The sequence below is a fragment of the Cyprinodon tularosa genome, unplaced genomic scaffold (genome assembly GCF_016077235.1).
Source record: "Cyprinodon tularosa strain WSP-4 unplaced genomic scaffold, ASM1607723v1 ctg73, whole genome shotgun sequence".
Taxonomy (NCBI): Eukaryota; Metazoa; Chordata; class Actinopteri; order Cyprinodontiformes; family Cyprinodontidae; genus Cyprinodon; species Cyprinodon tularosa.
In genome coordinates, this window is record NW_024039485.1 from 1,493,062 (window position 1) to 1,521,026 (window position 27,965).

The following is a 27,965-nucleotide window of genomic DNA, read 5'->3' on the forward strand; positions in this document are numbered from 1 at the left end:
TTTGGACCACTCACCAGCAGTCCAGTCCTGTTTCTCTTTAGCCCAGGCAAGACGCTTCTGACGCTGTCTGTGGTTCAAGAGTGGCTTGACACAAGGAATGCGACAGCAGAAACCCATGTCTTTCATACGTCTGTGTGTGGTGGTTCTTGAAGCACTCACTCCAGCTGCAGTCCACTCTTTGTGAATCTCCCCCACATTTTTGAATGGGTTTTGTTTCACAATCCTCTCCAGGGTGCGGTTATCTCTCTTGCTTGTACACTTTTTTCGACCACATCTTTTCCTTCCCTTCGCCTCTCTATTAATGTGCTTGGACACTGAGCTCTGTGAACAGCCAGCCTCTTTAGCGATGACCTTTTGTGTCTTGCCCTCCTTGTGCAAGGTGTCGATGGTCGTCTTTTGGACAACTGTCAAGTCAGCAGTCTTCCCCATGATTGTGTAGCCTATAGAACTAGACTGAAAGACCATTTAAAGGCTTTTGCAGGTGGTTTGAGTTAATTAGCTGATTAGAGTGTGGCACCAGGGGCCATCAATTTTGAACCTTTTCACAATATTCTAATTTTCTGATATGATAAATTTGAGATTTTCATTTGTTGTCATTTGTAATCATCAAAATTAAACAAAATAAACATCTGAAATATATGAGTTTGTATGTAATGTATGAATATAATATACAAGTTTCACTTTTTAAATGGAATTACTGAAATCAATCTACTTTTTCATGATATTCTAATTTTATGACCAGCACCTGTATATTACCCTGATTTGAGCCAGCAGAGGGCAGTACAGTCTTTGCTCACCTCCTCATGGCTGTGCCTGATGATCGGCAGATAGAAAAACTGGCTGCCATGCTCTTTGGGCAGGATAGAGTTAACACCAGCAGTGTGTGGCCCGGTCTGCTGCTCATTAACTGTCAGATTATCCGCTGGAACCATAAAAAAAGCTGTTTGAATTTCGAAAGCCAAAGAGGATATTGTGAATCAAGTGTTATATTTGGCCTCACTGACCATTTAAATCAAGGAAGAGGACAGGAATGTGAGCCTCCATCCCTGCAGGTGGGATCCTATATCCAGATTAATATAGTTAATGGTTGGAAAAGTCAAAGGATAATAGTGTGTAAGCGTTTGTTTTTCTCTCTCACCAGTCTGCAGGAGCTCCAGGGATGCCACTGCCTGCTGCAGGCACCAGCACCGCATTCCTCTCCTCAGTCAGGCCAACCCACTGCTCCACCAGCCGTGCTTCCCTCTCCATATCCTCCTCTGACTTTTCTACAAACAAAAACAAAACAACCAAATCATAAACAGTCTCAATCAAAGCAGCACTGATTGCTTCCCTTCATGTCCCCAAACTTACCATGTTTGTTGATGATTTTCTTGATTTGCTCATCAAGATACTCCCTGCGTTTGATCAATGCCTCTGACCAGCGCTCTCTCACGCAGTTCAGATCTTCCTCCTGGAACCAGACAGAGACCAGAATCAATTCCACTTGGCTAAATGAAGCAGATGGAGCCCAGGGTGTGGTGGATGTTTGCAGGTCTCAGTTTTATAGTATATAAGAAGCTACCTTTGTTTTTATTAAAAAACTGAGAACTAAGAGATATGTTTTCTAAAAGCTGGTTGTTAGGATTAAAAGCCTATAAAGGTATGGGGTTTCTAAAAGCTTCACACATCTAGAAACTGAAATTCTTGCTTCATTTTAAACTTAAGCTTTAAAATAAAGCTCAAGTTCAGTCAGATTGGAGGGAGAGTGCCTGTTGATGACTGACTGATTTAGGATTGGCTTTAGGTTCAGAGTTTAGGCCATTCCAACACATGAACATACTTTAACCTAAAGAAACACAACAAAGCTCTGGCTCTATGTTTAGGGTTGCTCTTTAGCTTTAAAGCTGCAGTCTGTAACATTGAGAAGAGAGCAGACTTCGACTGAAAATTTGAAGAAAAACAGGTTTCACTCCACTCCCCCACCCTCTCTGCTTCACTCATGCCCCACCTCCAAGCTCCACCCCTCTCACAGCATCTGTGTGAGCTGTGATTGACACTCCATCAGACGCTCCTCTGGCTGTGATTGGTTGTTTTGACTCGTCCCGAATTATTCTTTCCAGATTGAAATACAGGCAGTATGCGGGGCCAATTGAAGCAGTTTTTTTTCACAGGTTACATATCACATGTACTGCTGTCTGGGCATAGGGACAGTTTTAGCCAATATGACAAAAAAGTTATTTTTAAAAACTTACAGACTTCAGCTTTAAGGTGAACATTCAGCCCTGTCTTTTGCCCTTACTAATCATTCTTAAGATTCTTTTGCATTTAGCTCCTTCCATCTTTCCAGTAACCCTGACAGGTTTCTAGTAGGATGATACCACCATGGCCATGATTCACAAACTATAGATATCTGCTTCTCTATCTCACAATGCTTTCCTTGCCTGTCTGTTTAGTTTAGGTTGGAGGTCGTGTTGTGGTGGTTTTGCAGTTCACACTCTTACTAATTCAATATAATGGATTGCACATCTGTTTTTTTTTAGCTTTGTACTACTAAAAAATTTGGAAAACCTTACATGATTCTCTTCAGCTTTTTAAATACACCATTTGCTGGTCTACTGCACAAAATCTTACACGGAGGTTGGTGGTTTCTATGTGTAAAACACATTTATAAATACGTTTGCAAGGTCTTGTTCATTATAAATATGCCTAAAACTCCTTTTATACATCCAGTACCTCACAAACATCAGTCACACGTATGCATGCAGCCTCCTGCTTCAACCAGTACCCATAGCAATCTCTGATTATAAGGCACATCAGTCTGCCATTGTCATGAAACCACGGAGTAGACAGCAGAGAGCAGATTCCCCACTGCAACAATTTCCTTACTCAAAAGAACTCAAAGCAAATGAAGTTACGCCTAATTGGCACACTTTCACCATGCAATGCTCAGTAAATCATGCGGCCATGCAATGCCCTTGCTTGTAAGTAAGGGTTGTTATTGGAGCTATTCAGTGATGACATGCAATAAGTAGCATAGCTGTGAACATCCTGAATGGGAAGGGAATGCGAGGGAGGGACGAGAACCTGGCAGACAAGCCAGCTCAGCCGCGGGTGGGGATGTTTTTCACATCAACAACTGCTGGTGCAATGGATAATTACAGCATCAGAAATCGTCCACATGTATGCGGATGTTGTTTAATAAAGCGTGTTTCTTTAGTCAACGGAGGCTCTTGCCTCACAAACACATGATAAGTTGGTTTCCTTCATGCTGCAAAGAGAATTACAGGGTGGGGAGCAGCAGCTGGAGGAGACATTGAGGGTACCTGATAACTATCCATGTCTTCTTCCTCCTCTTTCTGGCAAAGGGAGAGGACACTCTGTCAAAGGTGAGAACACCAGAACAAGCTCTGGAAATAAAACTCAAAGCAATAGGCTTCGAGAGCGGACCTCCTCAAGGGAAAAAGACGCTCATACACTGGGTGACGCTAGTGCCTTTTCTTTAAGCCCCACCACCAACAAACAAGTTGAGTGTCTGGTAACTAGTAGCAACCTGAAATACGCTGAGAAAACAGATTACTGAGGTGAAATGGAATCTGCTACGGCACTCTTGTCGGTATCGTGTGTGTGTGTGTGTGGGTGGGTGTGTCTGTGTGTGGGTGAGTGGGTGTGTGTGTGTTCTCATTTTTGTTAAGAGGCTGAAAAGTAACTTTCTAGAGAGCATAGACTACCTTCATCTAGTGATGTCGGTCTATTGATTTTGATGTATTGATTGAAAATTGTTCATTATTATCTTGGTTAATTAACATCTAATGTTAACTCTACTAAATTTTATAGCAGTAGGGTAAAATGCTTGTCTTTGTTCAAAAGACTGTATTAACTGTAAAGACTGTCTTTTACATCAGCCTGTTTTCAGGGCCTTTTTTTTGGCTACATATTTGTTATTTTTTACTACATGCCTCCCCATCTTCTTGCCATATGTTTCTATGGCATAAATCAGTATCTGTGACCTGTTTTCATTTTAAAAAAAGAACATCGGCACAAAACTAGCCTGTATGTATTTTTTTGTATGTCATCGAGAGTATTTAAATGATTTTCAATCAGGAAAAAAAATGTGCGATTAAAATGCGATTAATCGCGAGTTAACTCAGGCATTGATGCGATTAATCGCGATTAAAAAATTTAATCGATTGACAGCACTAATATATATATATATATATTTTTTTTTTTTTTTTTTTTTTTTACAACAGAATGGTTCACATAACATGACTAAAAAAGAAATGAAAAGGTTTCTGTTCAGTTTCTGGATCAACAGCATCAAAATCAGAATTTGTTAAAACATTGAAAGATCTTATTCCTATTTTTTAAATGATCCAAAACTAAAAGTTTCTATCCTGTTTGATCTATAAATGAATAAACAAATCTCTAATTTCATGGAGTTTTTCTTCGGTGCATTTAAAAAACAAAAACATCAGATAAGTTAAACATTTATCCCATCAGAAATCTGAGGGGATTTTGTATATTTTCCTCTTTTTTTTTGCTATATTCCTTTAAATAATATAACTGACAAATCAGACCTGTAAAAAAAAAAAGAAAAAAAGTTACTTGCCTGAAACATCATCTTTGAACAATACCTAATACAATCTTTATTTTACACCTCATAAGGGCAAGGCTGGTCAAAGCCTCAATGGGGTCCTATTCAAAATTTTATTTAGGGGTCCTCTAATGCTGCCAATAATACCTGTTGTTGCAGTCAACATATTTACATATAAATCATTATACATGCAAAAAAAAAAAATCAAACAAGTATTTTTTTTCTCTCTCTCCCAATTGCCCTTGGGTCCTATGCTGTCACCTATACCCCTTTCTCACTGGCCAAAAGAACCTGTTTAAACCCGGGAACAATCAGCTTTTAGTGGCAGTGGGAACAGCCCACTACAACTTGTTGGTCAACGGACTCTGCAAAATTGGTTAAAATTGCCTTCAGATGGCTCAGGTCCGATCGGCATAAAGTGGGAATCAGACCAAGTCCGACCTGCTCATTTGCGTGACACTATTGAGCGCAACGAATGCCAGTCAGTCCGATCTAAAAAGACGAAAACAACTCTGCTAATATTTGATAAATATGTTGCAGCAATGCTAAGAGAGATTCAGATAGACAAAACAATAAAGAACACTGACTATGCCAATGAAAATGAACATCATCTATAAGCTCCACTAGTTCTGCATGAAAAGCCAAGAATATGTAATCTATTATGAACAAAGAAAAGAATGTTTAATAGGAAAATATTTCCTTTGCTGTGGAGAAACTGTTTTATAACTCATACCTACATAAACTTAAAATGTCAAAATTTGCAAGTGAAAAATATTAGATGTTGCTCGTAAATATGCTTTATATCAGCGGTCCCCAACCACCGGTCCGTGGGTCATTTGTTACCGGGCCGCACAGAAAAAGTATATATATATAATTTATCGACGATCAGAGTCTGAGTGATGTTTTATTTTGAAAAATATAAAAAAAAAATTGCGGCATTCTCTCCCAATTACATCAGTCGATGCATCTGTGCCTCTTGACACAGGTTAATTCAGTTCAAGACTCGTCCTCTCTATAACATCCTATCTTTGTGAAGCGGGATTTTCTGCGGTTAGAGCGACCAAAACAAAGCTACGGAGCAGACTGGACATCAGGAGCACACTTCATCTGTCATTTTCTCCGATTACGCCTAGATGGGACCGGGTTGTTGTTGTTTTTGGTACATATTTGAAAGTAGGGTCATAAACAGAATGAAGTGACTGAGCTGTAATTTCAAGCTCAAAAAAACATCTTAAAACTACTTTTTCTCTCCACTTATCAAGGAGCATAAACAAAGACACTCTCTCGATCATATCTGCCAATGTACACAGAGACCGATGATGCGCATCAGAGGCATGTGAACACACTTTGCTTGATTTTTCCGTGCCAAAACCTGCTTGTGTGAGGTGTTCTTGTCATTTGGCTAGATACAACGCACTGTAAAACCAAAACTATTATAACCAAATTTTTTATGGTCATGTGTGAGGTCCCTTATTTTTAGAAAATCCCCTTCAATTTTAAAATCTTCCCGTGTGAACCAGCCTTAGAGCAGAAAGAAAAGAAACCATATGACTAATCCTGGTATTTATCGTATCGATGTCTACTGCTAAATAAATTCCCGCTCTGTTTTTAGCACAAGAAAAAGATTGACATCACTACTCAACACTGATAAGTGGATCTACTGATCTTTAAATAAACAAAAACATTTCATTAGTTTAGCCTAGAGGTTAAACTAGTATAAGATATCAATAAAACAAGGAAAATATGGGAAATAAAACAATTGAGTAAAAAACTAATTAGAAAACACTAAAAAATATATAAACAAAAATTGCTAGATGTTTTCCTTTCATAAAAGTATAAAAATAAATAATATATTTATATTTTAATGCCCAAATAGGAGGAAAATAATGACAAAAACAGAGCGAAAAAAAATAGTGGGGTTTCGTTAATTTCTTATCACGTAAAATTATGTTACAAACCTCACATTAACGATTTTCAACAGTTTTTTTTTTTAAATAAATATATTTTTTTCTTTTTTTTTACCAAGAGTGAAAAGCCTCTTAAAAGACAGAAAAGGCAGTAAATCGAAAGCATTAAAAGAAAATCCATATGAAATTTATACAGAAAGCCAACAGAACATCTGAGCAGCTTGACCGTGATAAATAAACCCATCATGGCTGATTCAGCATGATTTTGCATGCAGGCCATTGATGTCAAGACTATATGGTCCCACACCCACAGGCTGTCCAGGTATGTATTTTTTTCCACATACCTGGTAGCTGTCCAGCGGTCTCTGGAGTTTCGTGGAGCGAGCCGTCACACAGCCAATCGACACGGACAGCACAGCCTCCACCAGCAGAGGCAGCGTGCCCGAGTTCTGAACCGGCTTCACACACACCTGGAGCCTCCTGGAATGTCCCTGCTCACACAGACAAGTTGGACATTTTCTGTCATTCAGTCGGTCTAAGATCAATTCAGACAGCCTTGCTTGTTTTCCTCTGACCTGTCTGAGCTGGAAGATGCCTCCCGTGCTGACATCCTTCACAGGTTGCAGCTCCACAGATGCGTACTCCCCCTGCTCATTCAGCTCCTGAATGGAAACCCAGAGCTCGATCCTGCGAGACACTTCGCTCCACCTTTTAACAAGCCGCAGCAGCAAGGATTAAGTGAGGTGTAAAGTTTCAGCATTGGGGTTTAATTCAGAAGTCAAGAGGCCCGTTGTACCTGTCCCGGAGTGTCTGGGTTTTGGCCTCCATAGCATCTAACTCCCAGAGCGCACGTCCGTTCCCTGCACAGCGGTGGCCCCACACTTCTATTGCCAAAGCACCATCCGATATAAACTCTAAAAACTCATCTGTCACATTTACAACATAGTCCTGGACAAATTGGAAAGCAAAATCCTTAGTTCAAACTTTAATGGAAAAACATTTATTCTTGTACCAGCGTAAGGATTTATTCCATACTTTGCAGTGATCAAACTGGACAGTGAACTGAGAATCTGGGCTTCGAGGGGAAGGAGTGTCTGGGCTGACCATGGGAGGAGCCACAGTGGGCTCACCGTGCTCCCAGAAGGTGTATTGACAGAAGACAAAGTGGGAAAGATTCAGCGGCAGTCCGGTTGCTTCCTTGATCCTCACCTGCGGCAGGAAAACAAGCAGAATGGAGATCATGCAAGCGGAAAATCCAAGAAAAGGATGTCTCCAATGAAAAGGCAGATAACAGCAGCTGTGTTGGGATGTGGACGGGATGCTTTACCCTACAGGTGAGCCTCTTGGCCATGTGGACAATCTCCCCGTTGGTGTCCATGACCTCATAGCAGCTGCTTTCACTGGAGTTCTCAGACGAGTCGTCTCCACCGGAGAGGCGCTCCGGCACTGATCCGCTCACCCGCATCAGATCCACATGCAACCTGCCTGCTACCTGAACACATAAAAAAGAGGGATAATGGCAGAAGATTTTATTTTATAACAAAGCTGCAAAATTATCATCACTGAATATCACATCCAAATGCAATGGAAGTATTCCCACCCCTTTGACTTCCCACATTTTGTCACTGAAAAATGGAATCCTTCACATCAGACTCAACAACGACCCATGATTAAGGGAAAAATAAATTTGTAATTTATGTATTTGTATGTAGCAGCAATTACAGCAACAGGTCTTTTTTTCTTACATCTGTGCAAGCTTTGCACACTTTGAAAAAACCCAAACCGATCCATGACAATTAATTTCTACTTACATAATGCATATCCTAAAGCTGCATGGTTATATTATATTTACCTCGCCCTGTTGGCTGATGATGGGAACAGCATATTGTAGCTTGGCGTCATGGAAAAGGCACTCTAGAAAAATATTGGCCACACCGATCAGGTTGTGGTTCTCTTGGCCATCGTAGAAGGAATCACTGTGTTTTCTGTTGGATTTGTTGAACTGGAAAGAGTAAAAAGAAATTATTCTTCTGCATTTCATTTGGGTTAATGTCCATCTGTTTTCTCCTGACAGTGTTTGTCACCTGCTCGTCTCTGCCTTCCTTCCAGTCTCTGTAATGGTCTCTCATGTCCACCAGCTTGTTCTCCAGCTTCTCAATGGTCCAGATTTGGGTCCCCTTTCCTTTCCTACGTACTTGGATGGCTGGCTCACTAACAATTGCGCCACGCTACATCAAAATAGATTTAAAAAAGTTCAGATCTTACTTGCAACCTTTGCAGAAAAGGGGAGGAGTCATTTTAAGAAGGGGGGGTTCAGAGGTCTTACCTTGCGGTTGGCACTGAGATTGGCTGCAGGAATCTGAAGTGTGACCTGATAGTCGGTGAGTTTGTTCATCTCCTCAGCCAAAAAGTTGGCTTCCCGCACCAAAGTGTTGGCCTTGACGACCTGCTCCCTGAGTCGAGACAGGCTCTGACGGAAAAGCTCATCCCTGTCTCATCAAAGCAGACATCCAGACACATTTAGGGCAGAGACAATCATTCAAAGACAAGTTATCATGTAATTACGATTCCTCAGGAAGCAAAGATGACTTTAAAAACATTTACATTTGGTTCCTTTAAAACATTATCTCTATTAACATGAAAACCATTATTGTTTGATAAGTAACAAAAAAAAATGTAATTTAAGAACACTATGTAAGAAAAGAAACTTTATGGAGTTCATTTTGATTAATTAATCACATTCTTTTCTTAGTAACTCATTAATTTGGTCCTCTAGGATGCAAAGTAGGTAAACTCTCTAAAGTGACTGTTGACAGGTTGATGTACAGATTATCCCTGATATAATAGTGCAAATAATTGACCCATAAACCTTTTTTTTTTTATTTTGTTTCCAAAATATTCTCCAACAAAAATGTGATTAAGCAAGAGTAATTTTGGGAAAAAAAGTAGTTAACTGAATTTTTTAGATAATTATAACCCAAATGAAACTCAGGCTTAGACTTAGCCCCTCACACCCAATAAAATTCCACCCCCATAGCAGTGGTAAGAGCAAAATAACCAAGAGCGTATCAACCATATAAACATTCACCTAAAAACAATCACTGGCCTTGCTATCAGCATTCTAAATTTATTTACTTTTTATGAATGTTGAAAGGCGATGTTTCTATGCCATGTGTTTATCTGTTTTGTTTAGTATTTTTTTTCTTGGTCTACAGAGGTTGAACAATAGCCCACCTAGTGGTGAAATTTCCTTTTAGTCTGCACCAACACCCAAAAGCTTGACCAACATTCACCCTCATTATAATTCTTTCTTTGGTTCACTTAAATCTAAGAAATGTAACACAGAGAGCTCCATCTCTCCTTAATTCTACCTACTGTTCCTGCTGGTGCCAAATCATTTTGTGTTGATGAAGGCAATGTAACCAGAAGCAAATATTTCTATATTTTAGACACTTAAAAAATGTATAAAACTGTTATTTATATATTATAATTTTTTCCTGTAAAATAAAAACTATTCTTGAAGAATGAATCGTTCTGATGAAAAAGTCGAAGTTCTATTTCATCCCTACTGACCGCCAGAGGCGGTGCTTCAAGCACTGAATGATCATTAATGCGCATGCGCAGGTCGAGTATTAATGACAACAAAGTCAGCTGTGACCTGCCGGGGACCCACGTGACTCTATATAGTCACGTGGCACCCGGCAATCAATCCCTTTTGTTCTTCTCGCGCGCAGGTGTGTTGAGTACAGGAGTGTGGTCGTGTGAAGCTGGTTGCTTCACACGACAGTTGCGGTGACTGGTAAGTTTTCGTTCTTTTCTCAGCAGTAGTTTACTGTTCGCTTTGATTTGCCACGTTAATTTTGTGGCTCTTTTGACTCACGGTAGCGTTTCTGCTCGCGCTGGGTTGTTTTCAGTTTGTTTGGCTAGGCCCACCAGTAGCGTTTCTGCTCGCGTTGGGTTCTTCTATAGTTTGTTTATCTACACTCACCAGTGGCGTTTCTGCTCGCGCTGAGTTGTTTTCAGTTTGTTTGCCTAAGCCCACCAGTAGCGTTTCTGCTCGCGTTGGGTTCTTCTATAGTTTGTTTATCTACACTCACCAGTGGCGTTTCTGCTCGCGCTGAGTTGTTTTCAGTTTGTTTGCCTAAGCCCACCAGTAGCGTTTCTGCTCGCGTTGGGTTCTTCTATAGTTTGTTTATCTACACTCACCAGTGGCGTTTCTGCTCGCGCTGAGTTGTTTTCAGTTTGTTTGCCTAAGCCCACCAGTAGCGTTTCTGCTCGCGTTGGGTTCTTCTATAGTTTGTTTGCCTAAACTCACCAGTGGCGTCTCTGCTCGTGCTGAGTTCATCTTTAGTTAATAATCGATTTGCTAGTGGCGTTTCTGCTCACGCTGAGTTTGGGACCTCTACGGGGGTTTTCCTACAACGGAGTCGCAAGTAGCGTTTCCTTCTCGTGTTGACTTGTCCTTGGTAGCGGGCTGATCACGCCTTTCAGCAGTATGATGCTGGATAATTTATGTTGCTCGACCTGTCTGGCTCCACTTCAGCCCGATGACGGGCATGACTTGTGTCCCTCCTGCCTCGGTGTGGAACATCTCCGGGAGGCGCTGTCAGATGACGCTTGCCCCAACTGTCGCGTCATGCCCCGGTCGGTCAGACTGGATCGGTTGGCTGCACTGGAGCAGCCTACCGACTGGGCGGGCGCTTCGCCGCGTGCTCGTTTGCCGATGGAGAAAGCGGTGTGCAAACGATCTACTGTGGCTGCACCTTCGGTACCGACAAAGCGTGCTAGACGGACCGATGCAGGGAGGTTGTCCACGAGAGTGGATCATCTCACTACTGAGCTGGCCCAAATGAAAGCCCTCCTCCAGTCCTTTCAGACTGCTGGTGATCGTGGCAAGGCTCTCCCTACCGAGCAGGATGAAACGTCAGTCATTGACGACGATGCTGTTTCTGTGGCGGCCTCTGGCACCCATTTCTGTGAGGACCTTCCGACCTTCCGGCTCCGGGGCCTCTGGGTCGGACTCCATTGCCTCCCAGGAGGATACGGGGGAGTCTGTGACATCCGCTATTCGAACGGCTCTAGCCCGTTTACAAATTAGTGTTCCTCAGGCCCAGCCTGCGGCTTCCAGCGCCTTCTTTAGGCGCAGTAGGTCAGAGACTGCCTTTGTGGTTCCTCCCTCGGCGGAGTATGTGCGGGAACTGCATGCTTGCTGGTCAGACACCAAGGCGTTTTCACGTCTGACGACGGATGGCAGGGTCCTGGCAGCTATGCAGGAGGCACCCAAGGTTGGCTTGGGGCAGATGCCAGCGGTGGAACCGGGCATTGCCTCTCTTATAATCCCGCCTGATGAGGCCTTGCGGCCCAATGCCCGTTGTCCGCGTCCTCAGTGCCGTATTACCAACGACCTTCTCTGCAAGGCCTATGACTCTGGGGCCACCTATCCCTTGGCACTGAACCAAGAAATCTGCACCCTGCTGGCCAAGGGTGCTATAGTGCCTGTGGACCCCCTGCTGGATCCAGGGGGCTTTTATTCCACGTATTTTCTGGTTCCGAAGAAGACCGGGGGCCTGCGTCCAGTCTTGGACCTCAGAGGCCTGAATGTGTACTTGAAGGCCATGCCCTTTCATATGCTGACCACCAAGGAAGTGTTGCAGGCGATTTCCCCGGGCGATTGGTTCACTTCCATAGATCTCAGGGATGCTTATTTTCACGTTCCGATCGCTCCGCCCCATTGGCGGTTTCTTCGTTTTGCTTTTCAAGGGAGGCATTTCCAGTTCAGGGTCCTCCCGTTCGGACTTTCACTGTCCCCCAGGGTGTTCACCCGATGTGTTGCAGCGGCCCTCTCTCCTCTGCAGGCACAGGGATTGAGGATCCTCCCATATCTGGGCGACTGGCTCATTTGTGCTGCGACGTGGGACCAGGCGGTTCGAGATACTCGGTTAGTGCTCCATCATGTGGGATGCTTGGGCTTGCAGGTGAACATGGAGAAGAGCAGTCTGACTCCCTCACAGGAGACTGTCTTCCTGGGCATTGCCATGGATTCCATCTCAATGACTGCTTGCCCGTCACCCCAGCGGGTGGACAGTATATTGAGCGTGCTCCCGGAATTCAGGCGCGGCATGGCGCTGCCTCTTGTGCGGTATCTTCGACTCTTGGGCATGCTTACAGCTGCGTCCGCCGTGGTGCCCTTGGGGCTGCTGTCGTTGCGGCCCCTCCAGATGTGGTTGAACAGCTTGAATCTGGATCCCACACGGAACACTCATCGTCTCTGAAGACTTCGGGTGGGGCCTCAGTGTCTTCAGTCTCTGTCCCAATGGAGGGTGAGGTTGTTTATGTCCACAGGGGTCCCGCTCGGTTCCCTCCCGTGTCGTCGGGAAGTTGTGTTTACAGATGGATCCTCCACGGGCTGGGGTGCAACCTGGCGGGGTCAAATGGCACAGGGGACAAGGTCCCAGCGGCAGGGCAGGGAACACATCAATGTCCTGGAGTTACAGGCTGTACTTCTGGCTCTTCAGAGCTTTCTTCCAGGCTTGCGGGGGAAGCACGTGCTGGTGAGGTCAGACAACACCACAGTGGTCTTTCACATCAACCACCAGGGGGGAACGAGGTCAAGGGAACTGTTGTGCTTGACTCGACGGCTTCTGACCTGGGCAGCTCCACGCATAGCCAGCCTCAGAGCAGCCTACATCCCAGGGCCGGAGAACGTGCCAGCGGATTTTCTATCCCGTCAGAAGCCGCTTCCAGGGGAGTGGAAGCTTCACCGAGAGGTGGTGGAGTGCATCTGGAAGGTCTTTGGCAGGGCGGACGTGGACCTCTTTGCCTCAAGGGACGCATTTCACTGTCCCCTTTGGTTCTCGTTGGACAACAGCAGCCCTCTGGGCCACGATGCTCTGGCACACGACTGGCCCCGGACCCTCCTTTATGCCTTTCCGCCATTCAGCCTACTTTTTCAGACTCTCCTCAGGGTACGTCAGGAGGGGCACAGGGTTCTGCTGGTGGCCCCCTACTGGCCAGCGAGGACTTGGTTTCCTCTACTGTGCGAGCTCAGCTCTGGCTCACCAATGCGTCTCCCCTCCAGGAGAGACCTTCTTTCCCAGATGGGGGGTCAGATCTTGCACCCCGAACCGGACCGGCTCCAGCTCTGGATTTGGCCCCTGCAAGGCCGGGGTCCACCTTCTCAAGATACACTGGGTCCATAGGGCATACAATGGCTAATGCATGGGCGGCGTCCACGCGAGCTGTCTATGCTAACAATTGGACGGTCTTTGCGACCTGGTGCCGTGATAGAGGGCAGGACCCGGTGCAGTGTTCAGTTTCTGACATACTGACCTTCCTGCAGGCATTACTGGATCAAGGACGGTCTCCATCTACCTTAAAGGTGTATGTGGCTGCCATTTCCTGTTGGCATGTTGGGCTGAATGGTTGTTCTGTGGGCCGAGACAAGGATGTTGTATTGTTTTTAAGAGGTGCTCTGCATTTGCACCAACCCAACCGCCCTGTGGCACCGGCGTGGGACCTTTCTCTTGTGCTTGAGGCTCTTCGGTCCCTCCCATTTGAGCCCCTGGCGTCGGCAGACCTCAAATGGCTCTCACTGAAGACTGCGTTCCTTTTAGCTATGGTTTCCGCAAAACGTGTGGGGGAATTACAGGCTCTCTCGATAGCCGAACCCTGCTGCCGGTGGAATCCTGATCGCTCAGGCGTTACACTGTGGTCTGACGTAGCATTTCTTCCTAAGGTATCACTGCGAGCAGGCAGCACCCAACCTCTCCATCTTGCCCGGTTTGACTCCGCAAGTCCCTCTGAACCACTGTGTCCTGTTCGTGCCCTTGAGACATACATCAATGCCACGGCATCCTTCCCAAAGACAAATAGCCTTTTTGTTTGCTACGCTGGCTCACGGAAGGGTCAGGCACTTTCTAAGCAGCGGCTTGCACACTGGGTTGTGGATTTGATCTCCAAGGCTTATGCCTTGCAGGACCAACCACTGCCGGCGGGAGTGAAATGCCACTCTACAAGGGGCATGTCGACATCGTTTGCTGCTATGACTGGGGTGCCATTGGATGTTATATGCCGTGCGGCCTCCTGGAAATCACCTAGTACCTTTACTCGGTTCTACAGGGTGAATGTGGCTGCGCCCCATCCGCTTCAGGGAATCCTCGAGCAGCATGCCTCTACATCACATTAGGTGGGTGGTGTAGTCGTTGTTCCTTGAATGTTGCTGATTCCTCGTGACCTTGTTGATATGAGTCATTCAGTGCTTGAAGCACCGCCTCTGGCGGTCAGTAGGGATGAAATAGAACGAAAGTTACTACCGTAACTACGGTTCTATGAATCCCGGATGACCGCCAGAGTGCTTGGTCCCTCGGAATCTCTGCTTTCGCGAGAAGATTGAGGGATTGATTGCCGGGTGCCACGTGACTATATAGAGTCACGTGGGTCCCCGGCAGGTCACAGCTGACTTTGTTGTCATTAATACTCGACCTGCGCATGCGCATGAATGATCATTCAGTGCTTGAAGCACCGCCTCTGGCGGTCATCCCGGATTCATAGAACCGTAGTTACGTTAGTAACTTTCGTTCTTGTGTAAAACTGATATTCAGATAAGCTGCTATGCCCCTTAGACACCACAAGGAGGCAGAGCTGCAGACCATGCAGCTATGCACCTCCAGCACCCGTCTCTTTGAGTCAAAGCTTTGCTCACAAGTCCTGTTGATATCTCTGTCAGGATGGTGTAGGAGAACATGAAGGAGGCATGACTGGTTTTGTGGACTCCACTCACCGCTCCTCTGTCCACAGTCTCAGCTTGCTGTGGGGTGTGTGTGTCGGGTAAGCGAGGCGCTCACTGCTGTTTCGGTGGTACTGCTGCGTTTTTTCTGGAGACAGCTGTTGCCGTAGCGACTCCAGTTCCCGTTCATACATGAGCCTCTGCTCCTCCAGAGCCGTCTGCTTCTCCTCCAGGTACTGCTTCTCAAGCACCTGGACCACATTCTGCATTGGGTCTACAAAAGTGGATAAAAGAACAAACAAACAAAAACATAGATTATGTGCATCAATTATACGGTGTAACAAAAGGCTTTTTTTCTTGGAATTTGCAAATGAATAAATGAAAAAAGTGTCAGCCAAGTGGAAAATAAAGTGTAATGGAAGCAAACGTTCCTGCATTTACATAAGGACTTTCAAACTGTCATACCATTGTTTCCAAGAGTCTTCATTATAACTTCCATCTGGGCAAACTCATAATTGTAGTCCTGCTCGGAGGAAGCCTCGCTGGCTGTTTCCACATCTGCCTCAACAAAGCTCTCTCTGGGTGAAGCTCTCTCCAGCTCCTTCAAACGATCACGCCGCTTTCGTTTAGGCAAATTGATTCTGAAATTCAAAAGAAGACCTAATCAGTCCTTTTTCCCCCTCAAACTTTGGACAAAGATAACCAGTAGACAGTTTATTAGGGGTGTAAATCACATCCATCATGGCGATTCGATTCAGTATCGATTTCCTGACCCAACGATTCGATTATTTTCGATACTCAAGAATACACCACGATTCGATTCGATTCGATTTGATTAATCGGTATTTTTTTTATTTTATTATTATTTTTTTTTTTACACCTTACAGGCTAAACAAAGTTTCAAGTTTGAAATAAATCAATGAAAGCTGTAATATCATTATGCATTTTCTTTAGAAACAACAGCAAATAACAGAAGTAGAAAAGTTGCATCAAAAAATACTGCAAAAATACTGCACAATATCAGTGTAATGAGTTCAATGCAATACCTCGGCTCCAGAAAAACTGTCCAACATATTTTTTTAGAATGTAATAAATATACTCAGGAAAGAGAGATGTTGCTTAGAGAGTTAGACAGGAATGAAAATAAACTACATATAAGGGAATTGTTTCAAAGGTCATCTGGGGATGTAGTTTTTGGTAGTATTTTTAATTTTCTAAGAAGAACGGGTATTTTAGGGAGAATATAATAGTTTTTCTGGTCCATACTCCATTCTGGAAGGTGGCGGTAATGCACCTATAAGTTGTTTGCCAACCGCCATAAAAAAAAAGAAGAAGAAGAAGAAGAAGAAGGCTTCAGAGTGTTGACGTCACCGCCCCCTTGAGAGACGCTCCGCTGCTCCTCTCCCAGATTGTAGCTGACCGCAAACAGTGCACCAGACAGGAGGCCGGCTTGTTTTGTTTTTATGACCGAAATTGCGGAAAACAACTCGTGAAGTTTGACCCGCTAGAAGAGCGAGGTGCGCGAGAACGCTGGGACCCTTTTTCCAGCTGGATCTCCGCTCTTTTTGCCCTCATGTCCCTTCGTCGTCGGACTAAACTCGTCCCCACTTCCTCACCGCCTCGGCCGTATCTAGACCCACAGTGTGTAGCACAGACCACGCTTCAATACTTAGCATAATTTAAAAATGTCTGTGTAAAGCTTGCTGCAACAAACTGCTGTAAGAGTATAACCAGGAAGCGCGGTAGGAGGGCAAAATAGGTTTAGCGGCACCGCAGCACGGGAGGGAGAATTACGCCCAGGAGCAAATGGATAAAAATAGACCGGAGGAAAAAAAACATGAATCGATTATCTTGCGGACGTGTCGATGCATCGGATTGTCGGCTTTTGGATCGATGCATCGATACAAAACGATTATTATTTACACCCCTACAGTTTATCAAGAAATGTGTTAACAAAGTTTTTTTATGCTTTCAAGTCCAGTTTTCTGGCCTCATTTCAGGCCTGAGACTGAACTCGCAACAGATGGAAATGTTTCGGCACTGCTGCACCTAAATAGTCTACTGTTTCCATTGCTGCATTCAGCACAGTTGATTAATACATCCTGATTACAGATGGTGAAAAGTAGGTGGGATCGGCTGGTACAATGCTGACCGGGACTTCTTTTGTCATTACAATTTAAGGCAAAGATTTTATGGGAAACCCCTCTAAACTCCTTATAATAGCAGTGTAGATGATACACAACATTTCCTACACAGTGTGTCCCAAATGTCTGGCAGTTGCTGGGTCAGTATTTTCTCCAGTTTAATGCAAAAAAAGACAGAAGTCATTATATTTTGTCACAGAAATGTGAAGCTGTAAATCAGAACACAACTAAAAAATATTTGTGTCCATGTAAATGTAGCTTTTTTTTATTATATCATACGGTCAGGTTGGTTCAAGTTATTGAATTAACAAGATTCAACCCTCCTGGATGAGCATGTGGCAACAGTAAGCATTGGTTTGTAATGAGTTGTTAACTCTACAGCAATCCCATACACTGAGCAGCGACAGTGGAGAGAAAAAAGACACCCTCAGCAGAACCAGGCTCAGTGAGAGCTGCTCTCTGCTGAGGCCCACTGGGGTTCAATGAGACAAAAGCAGACATTAGAAAGAGCATATAAAAACAGATCCATCAATACTTTGTGTTAGAAAAGGTCATTTATTCATAGTAAAACATAAGGTCCTTGGGTATGCATAGGAGAAAAACAGGACTAAGCACTGAGAAACAGGCCAAAATCTATGATCCATAACAGAATTTGTAGATGGCAGCAGCCCAGCTGATGTTTCAATCCAGAATGGTCTCATAGCCAAAGAATCAGGCCAGATGAAGTTACTGTTTGAAGTTTAGGTTATTTTCTTTATTTTCAGGACCTAGGATCACTTAAAAAAAAAAAAAAGAAAAAAAATTATATATATATATATATATATATATATATATATATATATATATATATATATATATATATATATATATATACTGTATATATATATATATATATATATATATATGTCACACACCTCGAGTTTATCTAAAATGCTGAGAAAAAGCTGAGAAAACGTAAAATAAAATACATTTTTTTTTCAACCCTGTGCAGGTGGCTCCTTGTTGTATAGGTTAGAATTAAAAATCTTGTTAATGATGTATACAGTAGTAATTGGTGTAGAGCTTGAATGCACCTTAAAGTTGTAGGTCAGACATGATTATGAACCATGAATGATCATTAACAACCTGTTTCCTCCATGTCTCCAGAAGCAGAACTTTGGCATTAGATTTATATTGACTTAAAACCTGAGATGTGCAGAAACTGGCGGCTCCTTAAATAATGGATCATGTCTTAAAAATGTATTTGGTTAAATTGGCCTTCAAATGTTTTCCCTCCATTATATGATGAAATACTCTCCATTCCCATTCCTTTATTGTCCTGTTAAGCAAATAAACACAAATAAACTTGCTTTGACTCGCCTTTTACCGTCAAAACTTAGAAGGTCTGGATTTCCACTAATGAAACATACCTGAAGAAGTGATTGTTCCCCCATAAGATACGATCGCCATGCCACAGGTGCACCAAGGAGTCAACGACTGTACCATTCACACAGGACCTGCAGAAAACACAAACATGTTAAGGTCATTTGCAATCATCATCTTTAAATAGGAGGAAAACTGAATACCGCGGGCAGACGCTTTTTGAACGGGAGTGAATCAAAAGTCTGATATGAAAGTGTAGGAGCTGAGTTCATGAGCTTCCATTGCAGTGATGTCATGTGAAACTCTTCAGTCTAGTGGTCCATAACGCAGGCAGATAAGCAGAGAGATAGCAACTACACCAAACCTTGTTAATTCTTAAAACAGCTCACCTGGCATTGCCTTTGGGCATCAAGGTGACATCACCATCCGGGCAGATTTCCAGGACGCAGTGCTCCGGCTGGATCCCGATGCCAAAGAGCTGGATGTCCTGAGAGGTGTCTGCCCCGACGCGGGTGTGCTCCTACACACAGGTGGAGAACATATGGATCAAAACAGAATAAAAACTAATTTGTAGGAATACTGCAGAAGGAAATTAATGAAAAACTTAAGAGTAATAACCGTATTCTTTAATGAGCGTGACAAAAATGAAATAGGAACAGGTTTAAGGAGGGAAAAAAGAACACCCGGTTAGAGGGAGCACAAACATTCCAGCTAACAGAGGATGTTCTAGTCCATTTCACATTGCCATAGTCATTCCTCACTGATATGCTGGTCTGGTCTGCAGAGGCCAGACAAAGGGCTGTTGTAATGCAGACTGTTTTCTCACATACCTACGTTCTCACAAGTTCATCTAGCTGTTTATTAGTTCCAGGCCTTTTTTAACTGCACAAGTCTCTTGTGTTCTCTATCTGAATAACTCTCTCAGTTACATTTAACTGTACATGTTAACAAAAGTAAGGGAGGTTAGCCTTCTTTAACAAATGTTAAACAAATGTGGGGTGGTTTTTACAGACTTTCTGCATGGGATTGTAGTCATTAATAACGTCACTTAGTTTTTTAACTCAGTTTGGCACAAGATTCCCCTAGATGGCATTGGTTGTTAACTAGAATCGGCCTAATTTTAGCTAAACGATGATTGGCAGTTTGGGGAGCTCATAAAATCAGATGTGTTTGAAATCAGTGAATGCACCATACCTAATCACTTCCAGCTGGGATGAACAACAAGTGAGAAGACTCAAAATCAGTTATTTTTTGAATCATGAACATATTTCAATAATACGACAGAGTATTAAGGCAGGCTAGAGATTTTTTTTTTTATGAGAATGGTGTTGTAACAAGAATAGTCATAAAATTATGAAAATAAAGTCATAAAATTACGAGAATAAAGTTGTGATATTATCAGAATAAAGTGGTATTTTATGACAAGAAGGACATTCTTCCCTAAAATGAGGAATTTCATGCATCATGTGAAGTTATACTTTGGCAACGGCTTGACAAATACGCAAATGATGCACACCAGCATCAAATTGGGCAATATGTCAAAGTGGACTCAGGTTGCTGTTTGGTGGTGCTGGTCGGCAGTTATATGCTGGTGGGAGCTTAAAGCTTTCTTTCTGAAACGGTTGTGGTATGATGACTTCATTATCGTTATTTTTATTTCATTATCACAATATTATGACTTTATTTTTTAAATTAAAAAAAACAATCTCTAGCCTGGCCCTATTACTCCTTCGTACAATACCGTTCAGAATGAGAATAGAAGAAATGTCCAGAAAAGCAGCCAGGGTTTATTTAGTTTTTAAAGGAGGCATTATGGCTGTTTTCTTTAGGTTGGAAAAAACTGTTCGTTCTCCTCTTCACAATTATTTTTAGAGATTTGGTAGTTTACTATAAGACATTTGCATTGACAAAACATCATTTAGTGAACATGCACAGCCACTGCTGATTACAGTTACTGATCCTAAGCGCGTCAGCATGCTGCATATTTTATGCTAAGGACATTTAAAATACCTAGCTTTGTTTTAAAGTATTATATGCTTTCATGACATTTGCTATAAAGACATACAGGATGGCACACTTATTTTTAATATACATGTGTAATAAAAAAGATGGGTAATGAGAACTAAGAAACAGAAACCAGATCTGAAATCTCAGAGAAAAAACAACTTGATTTTCCATTAAATAGTCTTTAGGTAAGTGTGTGGTTAAGGCACAGAGAGCAACTCTGCAACACTGCAAATTTACCTTCAGATAATAAACAAGCAGTTCGTTCAAAGCAGGATCGGCATTAAGATTGACCAGGAAGCATTTGTCTTCTCCAACTTTAATCCCAGAAGTTTCCAAAGAGATGCCCATGCTCTCCAGTTGCTTCTGACGCTCCTGTAAACACAGACAATGGTAGTGTTAAAGTGCAAAGGCAGTCCAGGCGTAAATCTTATCATGAGATTCAAGTTCATACAGTAGCAATCTCCTCCGTCTTCCTTAGCTTCTCCTCCCAGGTGACTGTCATCTCCTGAATGAGCTTCTCAGATTCCTGCAGTTTCTCCTTCAGCTCAGGAGCCTTCATGGACTGAAGGAAAACAGTGTGAGAAGAAAAAACAATCAGCATGTGATTCCTGGTGATTGGAGAACAGAGCAACAATCCGTGATGGGCCACATCTCACCTCCGCCTGTGAGAGCTGAACTCGAAGTTTCTCCACCTCTTCCCTGAGCTCCCTGATGATCCGAGCATTGGGATCTTCATTCACCACGGCATGGTTGACAATTCTCTTGGCCCTGTCAGCATAACGTAACGTGGACAGTGTCTCCTCGTAGTTATCAGCAGACGGACTCACTGTGGCGATCATGGCTGTCTTACTGTTCCCACCAAGGTTGTCCTGAGGTTTAAGGTAACATGATATTAAACATGCAAGCACAAAAAGGGACACATTTTCTAAAAACAGGAAATAAAATAGATAAATAATAAGATGATTAAAATATTCCAAATAATAATTATCTAAAATATATGAAACACAACATTACCAAAACTCTATAAAAAAACAAATACGATAATTGTTTAAGAATTATAGAAATCCAAGAGTGCCAAAATACTTTTCATAATCAATAATGAAATTATTTTTGAACTATCTAAATAGCAGTTAAATATTTGTGGTGTTAAAAAATAGCCTCATCTCAAAATAGGAATCCTAAAAATGATCGTAAAATACATTTTCAACATCTAAATAATAATTATGTAGAATAAATATGTAGGTCCAAAAATGTAATAAGAAAATAACAACTAAATCAATATTTTTATGGAATCAACCAAGAATTAAGAGTTTATTTCCATTAAGTGACTAAAATGGAATCTTTTTGAAACATAAAAATGTCAACAGTTAAATGAATGAGAAATTAAAAAAACAAAACTATTATCTTTTTTTTTAAAGTAAATTATGTCTTTTTAAAATAATTATAATTATGATGTTTTCTTGTCATCTCATGGTAAACTATAAAAAAATTAAATGTATGAATCAAATACAAAGTCACAAAATTAAATTAATTATTTGGGATTTATTTCTTATTATTTATTGTTTACATATCGTCAACTAATTTTGGCATTTATATGATAAATGCAATTCAAGTATTTATGAATCTATTCTTTTCTAATTATTATTTAAAAATGGTTACAATTTTTTTTTTTTACATTTTTACACTTTGGCATTAGGTCAAATTAAGGGTAATTACATAATATAACCTTGCGATTAATATATAAAAATATATAAATTCTTTCTTTGTTATTTCTCATTAGTTCTGAAATCTGCAGCTGTTGGGGTCAAACCTTCAGCAACCAGGTGAGAACAGAGTCTCTGTAAGGCACAAACTTGGCCTTCCCCTTCCCTGCAGACTGATCGGCCAGAGCAGAAATCACACATCCCAACGTAGTAAGAGACCTAAAAGGGAACAAACCTACATCAGATGCATTGGACAGCTTGGTCGCCCAAATATTATGCTCATCTTACATCACACAGTAATGATAAAAATGACAGTATACTTGTTTATATTGCTGCCTTCTTTAAGTCGCTCCCCAGCAGCTCCAGTCTTTGATACACGCTCACTTCCTGCCAGGTCAACCAGACTCATCTTGCTCACTTTTTCTCCTGAATTCTGTTTCAGACAGATTTGAAAACTGTTCATGAATCAGAAAAAAAACTGTCTGCTATGTGTAAAAAAACAACAACAAAACAAAACAAGACGAACTCCAGACTGTAGATCATAGAGAGTTTGTGTGACGATGATGCTGAAGACGGCGTGTGATCGACTGCTCTCCTCATTCATGTTGGTTGCTGCGACTGTGCGGGACTTGTTCCCCTCAGACATCAACACCTCAATGTCCTAAAACAATCAGATGAAAAGTGAATAATAAAAAAAAAAAAAAAAAAGTGTTTTTCAGAGAACACTTAAAATTTTGAAATGTATTGATGTGACTGCTGTAAGATCTAGAGGGCTTTTCCCTATTTTTTTTTTCAAGCGTGGGTCACAACAAGCAGTAGGAAATCATCTGGACCAAGAACAGGCAGCAAAGAGGCCAGAGGAACAGGGTGGAGATTTTTTTAACGTCACTGAGAAAAAACCTGCCAAGGCTTGGCATAAAAACTTCATGCAACCTCATTACTGTAGCCACAGCAGGGATATTCTCATTACAGCCTTTGCACATGGGAGGATTTTTAACAAAGTTATTATTCCCTTATAAATCAGTGGTTTGATTGCAAAAAAGTAATTCTGCAAAAGTATGAATCAGAAGAATGCAGCCAAGTGGTTTCAGCTCTAGTTGTGTGATGCCTGCAGATGGGTGAAAGACAAACCTCAAAGCTGGTAACAGCGAGCTGTGAAAGACCGTCCACATACGGACCAAGAACTTTATGTTCCCGAACTTTAAGGGACTGGCGGCTTCTGGAAAAACAGAGAACGTTAAAAAGAGTTTGGAAAGCAGAAAATATTTAGTTGCTTCAAAATAATAGGAGCTTCTTGCTCTGAACTCAGTTTTATAATAGTTGCTGTAGCTCTATTGTATTGCATGTAAGATACATAAGATGAGACATTATGTCAAACATCATTATGTGATTACATGGCTATGAGTCAGCATTAAAAATCTAAATCGTAGATAATAGCTACAGTACGTCATGAAACTTCAACACCAGTTTCAGCAAACTGCACAATGTGTTCAAGTTAGTCTTTATTACAGAAAGTATATATCACAGCCAGAGAGGTCTTTGAAGTGGACTCTGCAAAATACAGGCACTGTAGTTTGAAGCCGATTTCAGTCAAATCAACAAAAGCCAACACCACAAGTAGGCAAGGGTGTAATTTTGAGGTGAGGTGGTGGGGGGCTGTTTGTAAAAACTGCGGCGGTGCTAATAAGTGTTTGTGGTAACAGTATGGCATGTGAGGGATTACTCAAGCTAAAATGTTTTTGTGCTTTTACTGAAGATCCAGAATCTTTTTCAGTAACATAGCATAATATCTATTTTCTTCATGAGTTTAGTTAGAAAATTATATTTTTGTCTTGAGGATTTTGGCTTTACATGGTTAAAAATCCTCATCTTTAAACATAAAGTAAACTATTACCGTATATCTACCTTTGTTTTTGTTATATAACCCCAAATACATATTGTTTATAATTGGCATTTATAGTTTAAAACAACAGCATGTGATTTTTCATCTCTACTGTTTCAACAACTTAATAGACAGAATAAGTATGAACAGCAAAGTGGTGTACAATATGGGAAAACTGGACCTCTTCTAAACTTTCCCTTTTATGTAAAGACAAAGTCAGCTGTCTAAATATAGTAAATAAGAGGGATATATAGCTGAGTTATGACAGGCGCGCCATTATCATCTAGTTTTTAGCAGTTTAATGCTGTTTACAAACAATTGATATGAGACAAGGGTTAAAGTGTCTGTTGATGAAATTAACAACCAGCCGCCATTTCACTTTGAATCGGCTTAACTTTTCTAAGCAACCAGCTACAATTATCTAGTAAGGCTATTATTACTTTGGCTATTAACTTAAAAAAAAATACTAATTACTCAATAACAAACATAGTAAATTTTGTTTTTGGAAAGTACAACTGTACTATGATACAGTGAGGCTTTTCTCTTGGTCTCGGCTAAGACTAGGACCAGCTACATAAAGTCGATATTAATACTTCTGGTCTTGGTATATTTATAGGGGATTGGTTTAGGTTTTCTTTTGTGTTTCGCTCTGTTTTTCTCTGTTGTTTATTGTGTTCTGTTAGGTAGTGCAATGTTTAGTTCATTCTTTTAGGTTTGGCTCCTTAGTTATGGGCGTTTTTACTTCCCCTTGTGTTCTAGTTTATTTCCTTAGGTCAGTGTTTGTGTTTTTTATTTGACTTAGTATTTCCTTATGTTTTAGCTGATTCCCAAATGTGTCCCTGCTTTTCTTCTGCATGTGCTGCTCCACATTCTCAGCTGATTATCCAATCTATATTCTTTGTCATTCTCCTCTTCTTCCCTTAGTATATAAGACCAAAGTTTCTCAGTTTTCATTGCTGGAATCTTACACCATCTTTCTGGGGTAAACCTGTCATTTAACCAACCCTGAATCACAGGTCTTCCACTTTCTTCAAACAAGTGCTTTATGGCTTTATGGTCTTTTAGTTCACAATGATTTTATGAAGTGACTGTCAACATGTTTAGTCCTGTTCTCTCTCTCTTAATGTTTTTTTTTTTTATTAAAAAGGACAGTAGTTATAACAGTAATGATTTTTTTTCAAAAAACATAAAATAAAATAAATAAATAACAATTTCCTATTCCATTAGTATGTGGAGTAACAGAGCTTGAATTTTGTTTTTTTCCATCAAAGTTACAGATCGTACAACATTTCCTTGCAACAACCTCGCTATAAAAAAAAAAAAAGTTTGAATACAAATATAAAAGTTCTTAATAATTTAATATTAATTAATAGGGTAACTTGATTATGTAAAACAGAACCACAGCAATTAAATGCAAAAACTACAGCTAACAGCAAAACGTGGTCAGTCAGAAACAGGGGAAATTTGTGGTAGTGTTCTTTCAGCCTGCTGACTGGCAGTGAGCCTAAACAGGTGGGGAAGTCTAAGGACAATATTGCTCTCCATAGAAAATCTAGCTCCCTGTCACTGACCTCTAATTGAAGAAACTTTAAACCATAAAAGGTTTTCACACTTTGTAAACCATGATTTTCCCTAATAGTGGTAACTGCCATATGATTCATCAAATGATAAAAATTATTATCAATCCCATCCCAGCCCTGCAAATTACAACAAAATGTGTTTGTAACGCTTGTTAAAGGCTAATGAAAAGGAACTGACTATATAGATGTAGAAAGATGTTACCAGAAGAGGGTTAGTTGAGGAGCCCGAGGTGTGAATAATCACAGAGACAAAAATAAGGTTTAACTAGTTTTGTATTAAAGTGGCCAAGACACACACAAAAAAAAAAACAACAAACACACAAACATTAATAACAAAACAGTTTTTGATTAATTGTCCCCAAGGTTCAGTTAGGTTAGATTATTAGTCCATACGCTATGGTAATCCAGGGTTGAGAAGAGAATAGTTTTTATCCTTATAGGAAAGAAGAGTCTGTATCCTACCGCACAGGTAGAGGTCTTAGCTCGCCATCTTCAGTTGAATTAGAAAAAGAAAAAGTTGTTGTGAACCAGATTGTAGTGAGGGTGATGTCCTTTTTCTGGCATAAAAAAAAAACCTGACCGTTGAAGGGATGACAAGTTGATCTCCGTCTGTGTAGTGGTATTAATGAAAGACAACATGAGCGGTTTGGCCCAAGTTGTGAGAGAGAAGCGAGTCCAAAAGACAGCTTATAATATTAGATCTTTAGGAAGATCCAGTAACTTTTTTTGAAATGAGACGCCAACAGAGCATGCGACAGCCACAGGTGGGGAATGGAGGAGGGAGTGGCACTCTGACTCTGCAGGTAAATAGAGTTGGGGTGATGTCGCACAGGGCGTGGCCCGTCAAATTAAAAGGACTTAGGAGCTGAGGGCTACACGTTCCCCCCCTGAACTCATGTACGGCCCTGTACATGCAGCGGGCTGACGGCAGACGGCTTGTTTACTGGTAAGGGAAGGTTGGACCTCATCAATTTCAACAACATAATTAAAGGCGGTGCTTAGTCCATGGAACAAAGATTGGATACTTTGGAGCAGTGGATGGCCCAGCCTGGAGTATTGGAACCGCTCAGGAGGACGACGTGTTCGGATAGGTCGATGGCCTGGTGGTTCGGACTCGGGACTGGACAATTCAAGCTCAGAGGGTGAGTCAGATTCAGAGACAATGCTGACGGGGTCTGGAGTTTCCGGATCAGAGGAAGTGCTTTCTTCAGGCTCCAGGTTAGCAGCAGGTCTTAAGTCTAAGTAAGTATTTACAGGTTCAGCTAAGTGGTCAATGGTTTCTTGTGACGATTCAGATTCCGGTTCACTCTCAATCACACGAGGCCCCACTTCCATCAGAGGTTCTTCAGTCCGGGCAGACTGTGGTTGCTGGCCAGGCGGGACCACAGCTGACTCAGCCGGATAAGCAGAAGTGGGCAATTCGATTATGGATGTGAATCTGACTGGTTCTGAGATGGAGAGAGGTTTAACAGGAATCAGTTCTTCTTCCGACAGGATATCTTCACCACCATCATCAGGAGGATTGAGAGGTGTGCTTTCTGACGGTAGGGAATGTGTCACTTTCTGTTTGATTTGTTTGGCAGGGGCTGAGAGGAAACCACAGGGTAATAGCAGGTCTCGATGGAGTGTACGTACAGGACGGTCCTTGTTTTCTGGCTTCACGGTGTAGACTGGAAGTGGACTGGCTCTTTTGATGACTGTGTACACATCTGGCTCCCACCGATCAGCAATTTTGTGTTTTCCCCTTATTCTCACATTTCTCACCAGCACACGATCTCCCACCGACAACTCTGAAGGAGTGATGTTCTTGTCGAAACGGGTTTTGTTTTTCAGCATCAGCTTCTCAGAGTTCTCAATGGCAATTTGGTAGCTTTCTTCGAGGTGGGCTTTCAGCTTTTCAATGTACTGAGAGTGAGAGGAGTGCGTTTTCTCTCCCAATGGCAGTCCGAAAGCGAGATCTATTGGGAGGCGTGGCTGACGTCCAAACATAAGCTCATAAGGGGAGAATCCTGTGACATCGCTCCGGGTACAGTTGTACGCATGCACCAGTGGTTTTACAAAATCTCTCCAGTGTGTCTTGTCGTG

At 41.9% G+C, this 27,965-nt stretch overlaps 1 protein-coding gene across 4 annotated transcripts in view; it reads right to left on the reverse strand.

The window, feature by feature from the left end:
- Positions 1-27,965, reverse strand: part of kif13a (kinesin family member 13A) — a 73,921-nt gene that overhangs the window by 11,803 nt on the left and 34,153 nt on the right. For 2 of the 4 annotated variants that reach the window (XM_038269455.1, XM_038269452.1), the window contains exons 7-30: positions 23,550-23,637; positions 22,945-23,079; positions 22,739-22,851; positions 22,526-22,637; positions 21,372-21,584; positions 21,167-21,277; positions 20,953-21,087; positions 19,098-19,228; positions 18,756-18,842; positions 15,668-15,843; positions 15,257-15,476; positions 8,804-8,966; positions 8,562-8,705; positions 8,330-8,479; positions 7,805-7,969; positions 7,513-7,686; positions 7,274-7,425; positions 7,053-7,185; positions 6,822-6,968; positions 3,303-3,356; positions 1,351-1,450; positions 1,139-1,265; positions 1,005-1,060; positions 798-922 (exon numbers count right to left, since the gene is read on the reverse strand). In XM_038269455.1, coding sequence (XP_038125383.1) covers positions 798-922; positions 1,005-1,060; positions 1,139-1,265; positions 1,351-1,450; positions 3,303-3,356; positions 6,822-6,968; positions 7,053-7,185; positions 7,274-7,425; positions 7,513-7,686; positions 7,805-7,969; positions 8,330-8,479; positions 8,562-8,705; positions 8,804-8,966; positions 15,257-15,476; positions 15,668-15,843; positions 18,756-18,842; positions 19,098-19,228; positions 20,953-21,087; positions 21,167-21,277; positions 21,372-21,584; positions 22,526-22,637; positions 22,739-22,851; positions 22,945-23,079; positions 23,550-23,637 — 3,211 coding nt within the window. The remainder of the gene's footprint in view (positions 1-797; positions 923-1,004; positions 1,061-1,138; positions 1,266-1,350; positions 1,451-3,302; positions 3,357-6,821; positions 6,969-7,052; positions 7,186-7,273; positions 7,426-7,512; positions 7,687-7,804; positions 7,970-8,329; positions 8,480-8,561; positions 8,706-8,803; positions 8,967-15,256; positions 15,477-15,667; positions 15,844-18,755; positions 18,843-19,097; positions 19,229-20,952; positions 21,088-21,166; positions 21,278-21,371; positions 21,585-22,525; positions 22,638-22,738; positions 22,852-22,944; positions 23,080-23,549; positions 23,638-27,965) is intronic. The other 2 variants (XM_038269453.1, XM_038269454.1) reach the window with 2 other exon arrangements.